The 6,321-nt window shown below is 42.5% G+C and overlaps 1 protein-coding gene across 3 annotated transcripts in view; it reads left to right on the top strand.

Moving 5' to 3' along the window:
• Nucleotides 1–5,484, top strand: part of Dydc2 (DPY30 domain containing 2) — a 13,998-nt gene extending 8,514 nt beyond the window's left edge. For 2 of the 3 annotated variants that reach the window (XM_055597842.1, XM_055597840.1), the window contains exon 4: nucleotides 4,782–5,484. In XM_055597842.1, the coding sequence (XP_055453817.1) occupies nucleotides 4,782–4,931 (150 nt within the window). In that variant the 3' untranslated portion in view covers nucleotides 4,932–5,484. The remainder of the gene's footprint in view (nucleotides 1–4,781) is intronic. The other variant, XM_055597841.1, reaches the window with a different exon arrangement.
• Nucleotides 5,485–6,321: the final 837 nt, after the last annotated feature.

The raw sequence follows: 6,321 nt of genomic DNA, 5'->3' as shown, positions 1-6,321 counted from the left end.
TGTGTGTGTGTGTGTGTGTGTGTGTGTGTGTGTGTGTGTGTGTGTGTGTAGACTTCTGCCTGCAGGCCAGAAGAGGGCACTAGACCTCACTATTGATAGTTATGAGCCACCATGTGGTTGCTGGGAGTTGAACTCAGGATCTTTGGAAGAACAGCCAGTGTTCTTAACCTCTGAGCCACCTCTGCAGCCCGACACCAGACACCTTAATAATCAATATTCCTTAACATCTTTTGTGAGGTCCTCGACATTCGGCAGCTTTGCTGGTTCCCAAAGCCAGTTTTGAGGACACCAAGCTAATTTATATTTGATGCTAAGATTCTCAGTACTCTAACACACTCTCACAGCCAGTAGGCTTGCTTGTAAGCCTGCGTGTCTTGTCAACAAATTAAAGGGAAGATATACCTGGTTTAGAGGCCTAGGCTACATGTCGCGTTCAAGGCCAGCCCGGGCAAATAAAAATCTGAAAGTAGAGCTGAGACTGTGGCTCAAATATGTGCAAGTGCTAGGTTCAATCCCCTACAATGAGAGAAGAGAGAAAAAGGGAGAGAGGAAAAGGGAGAGGGAGAGAGGGAAGTAACAGGGACATAAAGAAGGATTCACTATGTAGCTCAGGAACTCACTGTGATCTACTTGCCTCAGCCTCCCAAGTGCTAAGAATCACAATCACAGTCTACCAATTCCACCAGGAAGTTTGTTTGATAGTACTCTTTGACAATCACATGAGTCCAATCCACACACTCCAAGTTAGCTCTGAATATGGTTGGATATGTTACAATATATTTTTGTGTAACCCACTGTGCAGGTCTTGTGTGTGTGTGTGTGTTTTTTTTTTTAAAGAATGAAAATCCCAAATGTTCAATTTTACCAGTAAAGGCTCAAGAGCCAGATGCTAGTGTGAAAACCTGCTAGCTCAGAGAGCAGCCAGAGAAAGCACCCAGCTGACCTTCCTACTCAGCTCATGTTCCAAAGGAAAAAGCCAAAAAAGCCAAAAGCTGAAAGCCAATGTGCAAAAAAGCCAAAGAACTAAAGTGCCTTCTTCTTCACACCGTCTTAAATACCCTTCAACTCAATGTCCCTCCTTTCTACTTAATCCCTGACAGCTGGTTTTTGCTCCACCTCTTGACCAAGGGCTAACTTTATTAAATTCTATGTACAGAAAGCTCTTGGATTAAATGTGTGTGCTAGGGCTGAGCCACACCACAATCACCTGTTTACAATTAGCATAAAGCAGTTAGGTTAAAGGTGTGTTTTAGGGCTGAACCAAACCAAACAAAAGTGGTTTTTACAGTTCACAATTTCAGTGTTCACAATGGGATCAAATTATCCAGCAACACTCATACTTAAACTTTGTAGTTGGCCACACTTTGCAATATCTGAAGGTTGGACATGCGCGAAAGGGTTCTCGCCCTCCAGGGTTCATTCTTTGAACAGCTGAGATGGAAGAGATGAGGCCCATTAAGCAAATTACTCATTACTTGCTGTCCAGGCCAGTCATTTCACAACACTGTTTTCTTGCGAATAGAAATATGGGAAGGTAAAGCCGGACCTGAACAGCACCTTCTTTCATGCTGCATTAATAAAGAAAGCTTTGCTTATACTTACAAACATTGTAAATTAGCCCTTCGTGTTCCATCACTCAGGTTTTTGCACCCTGTAGCAAGGGTAACATAAACAAAAAGTGTGCTATTCTTTTCCCAAATAGGAGGAAGGCCCTGTAAGGGGAGGGGGGACATAAGAGCCAGACTATGCAAGCTTTTTTTGGAAAAGTGTTTATAGGCCAGCTGTAGCCACAGACATGGATTCCCTTGGAATGAGAACAGTGTGGGACTGAACCAAGCTGAAAGGATTGTATACCTGAATTACCTCCTGCCTGGGGTGTGAGCTAGGGCCCAAATCAAATTTGAAAAGATTAGGAAAAGAGGTGCTGGGGAGGGGCCAGCAAATAAGACAGCCTGCAGGTTATGGTTCATGGATGACTTGGTGTGGATTTCAAATTACTGTTTGCTATTGGTCACCTTCAAATTTTGTGTCACTAATAGTGGGAAACTTGGTCTGAGGGCTAGGATAAGTTTGGTAATATTTCAGCTGACTTGCTGGTTTACCTGATGCCATTTATGCACCTTTTTAAATTTTTTTTAAACAGGGTTTCTCTGTGTAGTGTTCTGCCCAGTTCACGAACCCCAAAAGACCAGGAATAAACATACTCGCTGTAAATATATGAGGTTCTTTTTATTATAAATCTTTACAAGCTGCAGCTTGGGCTCACCCCTCCCCCCACCACCGAAGCAGTGAGAGCCCCCGTGCCCAGGTTAGTTGGGTAGTTTAAAGATTCTGGTCCATCCCAGCATGCCGAAGGCAGGGGCGATTCCTGCCTGGCAAGCATCTATTGGTCAAAATGCTCTATTTTTAATTGATTGGCTATAGGAAGGACCCCAGACCATTAATGACCTGGTGTCCCTCCCTAGGGGGATGGGCCAGGCAACTGTATCTAACAACTGTATCTCTAGTGGGTGGGGAAAGAATGCAGTAAGACAGTCCTTCCCCTCAGGGTATTACTGGACTTCCCCACCCACCTAGTTCAGGCCTTAATTAATAATAGCTGCTAATTTTTAATCTTTTGGTCTCTCAGTAGCACTGGCTGTTCTGGATGTGCTTTGTAGACCAAGCTGGCCTCGAACTCACAGAAATACACCTGCTTCTGCTGGGAATAAGGGTGGGTGCCATCACAACTGCCCAACCTTATATGTACTTTCTTGCAAGATTTTTCTTTTTTTTTTTTTCCCCTCCCTTTGGTTGGTTTGGGTTTGTTGAGTGTTTGTTGTTTGTTTCAGTTTTGGAATTTTTTTGAAACAGGGTTCTATTGTATGGCTCTGGCTGGCCTGGAACTCTCAATATAGCCCAAGATAGCCCGCAGCCTCAGCCTCCCGAGTGCCAGACACGTGAGACACTGTGTCCAATTGTATCTCTTAAAACTGTCTTTGCTTGTATCTAAGTCTGTGAGTTTCTCAGACTAGATATTGCTAGTAGTAGATTAGATGTGTCAAAAGAGGAGCAGAAACTGATTTCCCAGTGGGACAGAAATCATATCCACATCAGAACTGATGGAGAAGGTGCTCATGAGGGAGTTTGCAAACATGGTCTTCAATTGGTTTCCATTTATTAAGCAGAGGGACTCTAATCAAAAAGCATCCCTATTATTTATGTAGATCTGAACTACAAGAATATCTTAGAAAATCTTTTCTTAGACTCACCACAAGTATTTGCTGTGTAGATTCAGCCCTGTGAAGTTAGAAAGGTTTCAGAGATCATGTGGGCAGGTGCATCACAAGACTTCTGCTATGACCTGTGTGGTCCATTGTAGAGTGGACTTCTGAAACTTCTATGCAAAGACTAGGCAGAAGCAGCCCATCAAGCTTCAGTTCCAAGGCTTCTTACCCAGGAGCTATAACACAAACTGTAACATAGACATTTGACAGTTAGACATCACTGCCCTTATCACTGACGCTCTGGTTTCTTTGGTTTTTGCAAGGGCTGTATTTGTGTGTGCACATGTGTTCATATGTATATAGGACATGTTTGTGTGTGGTACATGTCTGCACATATGTACACATGAGTGTGCCGTTGTGTAAACCTCAGGCTGATGTCAGGAGTCTTCCTCAATTACTCTCCACCTTATTCATGGATGAAGGATTGCTCAGTTGAACACTCGCTTGCTTCTCACCCACAAAACAGTCTCTTCAGCCTTCTCATCATTGTTTGTTGGAGCATGCCATGCGCAGAAGACAGTGTTCTTCAGTGTTCCATCCCTTCTTTCTGATCTAATGTGCTTTCTACGATTCTCCGCTGCTTTGGAGGAAGTGACAAAGATGTCCCATTTAGGGCTGAGCACTAACCAGTCAAGCCACTTACTCTCAGCACCTAGTCAGCTTCAAGTTTATGCCTTGATTTGCTGTCAAGTTTATGCCTTTCTTCTGCCATGGCCAACTTTCTATTTAGAAATTCCCATGATGATTTTCTTTTGGAGGGGGCGCTATGCATGTATGCATACATCTGGAAGCCAGAGGTCAATCTCGGGTGCCATCCGTATTGGGTTTTGTTTTTGTTTTTTAAGATTTATTTTTATTTCATGTGTATGAGTGTTTGTATGCATGTGTATAAGTGTGCCATGTGCATACAGGGCTCATGGATACCAGAAGAGGGTATTGGATCCCCTGCAACTAGAATTACAGACAGTTGTTTATGTCCGTAAGGGTAATGGGAACCAAACCTAGGTCTTCTGTAAGAGCAGCAAGTTCTCTTAACTACTAAGCCATCTTTCTAGCCCCCATACTATTTTTTGAGGCATTTTTCTATTTTCTTGTCTATCTACTTTAATTTTCACTTATTATGTCTGTGTTTCCCCCTTACAATTTTGAAAATACTTAATGACTATTTTAAGTCCCTGTCTGTTGTTCCCATCCTCTGTGACATTCTGGAGTCAATGGCTCCTGTTTTCTTCCCTTCCTCATCTGTCTAGTAATGTCTGTGTGTGTGCAGGACATCACAGTTGATGTTTTGTAGGGAGTCTAGAATGCCCTATGGTAGGTTCTATCCCTGAAGCCTGTTGACTCCTTGGGGTTCCACTTCGATCTCAGTGGGTTTGATCTCATGGTTCTTTTCAGCAGGTTGATTTCAGCTTTGTTCTTTGTCGGTGTCTGGCATTAAAATAGCAGTTGTGTGCTCTTGCTACTCCCATGTTTAATCTCTACAGACACCTTCTTTCCTTTGTGTTTTCTCTTTAGGAACTTCCCCCCAAAGCTATTTCCTCATTCAAGGCCCCCGACCTGCAGGAAGACACAGCACCCCTTGAGGAGGAGACTATGAGACAGGGATCTCAACCAGGTGTCTCCGGTGTGATTGTGAAAATGCCTCAACGGGCTCTTCCCTCCTGAAAAAAAAAAAAAAAAAAAATGGCCTGCAAGAGGAGCCCTCACTGCAGCTCAGATTTCTGAGACTGGGAAGGATGTCTAAAGATGCTCTCTTCTGCCATAAATACCTTTCATCGTATGAAGTTTGAATCAGCGATTGGAACAAGAATTAAATACAATAGCATCAAATTGATGAGGCTCTTTCCTCCCAACATTACCTAGTGAAAACACACTACCCTCTTGCGCTCATCTTAACTCAAGCTGTGCTTTGCAGTCAGGGTTCTGGTAATCCTTACATATGTCCTAGAGGCTGCCCGAGGCATTAATAATGGCTGTTTTCTTCACTCTTATGTCACCACTTCAGAAAATGTTTCCATTTTTTTTATTGTGATAAAGCACATGACATAAAATTTAATTTAGTGACCTTAACACATTCATATTGTACAATTATTCCAACCGCCCAGCATCCAAACTCTTCCTTTACCTTGTAAGACTGAAACTCTGCCCCATTAAATAATAACTATTTCCCATCCCCCAAGCCCTAGAATCCATCATTCTATGTTGTCTGGGTTGTTTTGACTATTCCAAGTACCTCACATAAATGGAATCATATATCAGGGGAGGCGTGTGCAGGCATGCATGTGTATGTGTGTGTCTGTGTACCTGTGTGTGTCTGTGTGTCTGAGTCTGATTTCACTTAGAATTCTGTAGCTATCCTTGATGTTCTAATGGCTGAGATTTAGAGCTTTTATTTGTCATACTATGTCCTCAGAGTCACTCATGCTATAACATGGATCAGAATTTCCTTCCTTCTTAAAGCTGATCAACATTCTACCCTAATATGGAATGCATAGAATGTAAATATTTAATCATGCATTGTGGTGCCTTGTGTATGGGAGAAACAAAAAGGAAACTGAAGGGGATTCATTGCTGACAAAATAAAAAGACTAGGAATGTGGGTCATTCAAGAAGGTTACCCATGCTTTTTGCTTGGGTCCCAGGAGTAGTTTTTCCTTCAGTATAGGATAGAAGAAAGTATGATGTGTTGAGCATATGGTCCTATGAAAGAGACAGGCATGGGAACACCACAAAAGATAACAGCCCTGAGATATAGTCCCAACCCCAACCCCAAGAAAGATCAAAGACTCCAGCCCAGGCTTCTCTGTAAGATGCTAGAGCACGATGAAGAATTTCTGTTCACCTGAAGGAGCCTCAGGATGGGGGGGGGGAGGAAGAGAGAGGGAGGAAGAGAGAAAGGGTACCTATGTAATATAATTATAAATGTGTGTGTATATATATGTATATATATATTATATTTATATATATGTATATTGTATGTGTATATGTGTGTGATGCATGAACCACAGCACACATGTAGCTATCAGAAAACAACTTTCAGGTTCTCCCATTTTAC

This window comes from Psammomys obesus, unplaced genomic scaffold (genome assembly GCF_907164565.1).
Source record: "Psammomys obesus unplaced genomic scaffold, mPsaObe1.curated_primary_1811, whole genome shotgun sequence".
Lineage (NCBI taxonomy): Eukaryota > Metazoa > Chordata > Mammalia > Rodentia > Muridae > Psammomys > Psammomys obesus.
Note: the sequence above shows the minus strand (reverse complement) of the source record. Positions and strands in the feature narration are given on the sequence as shown.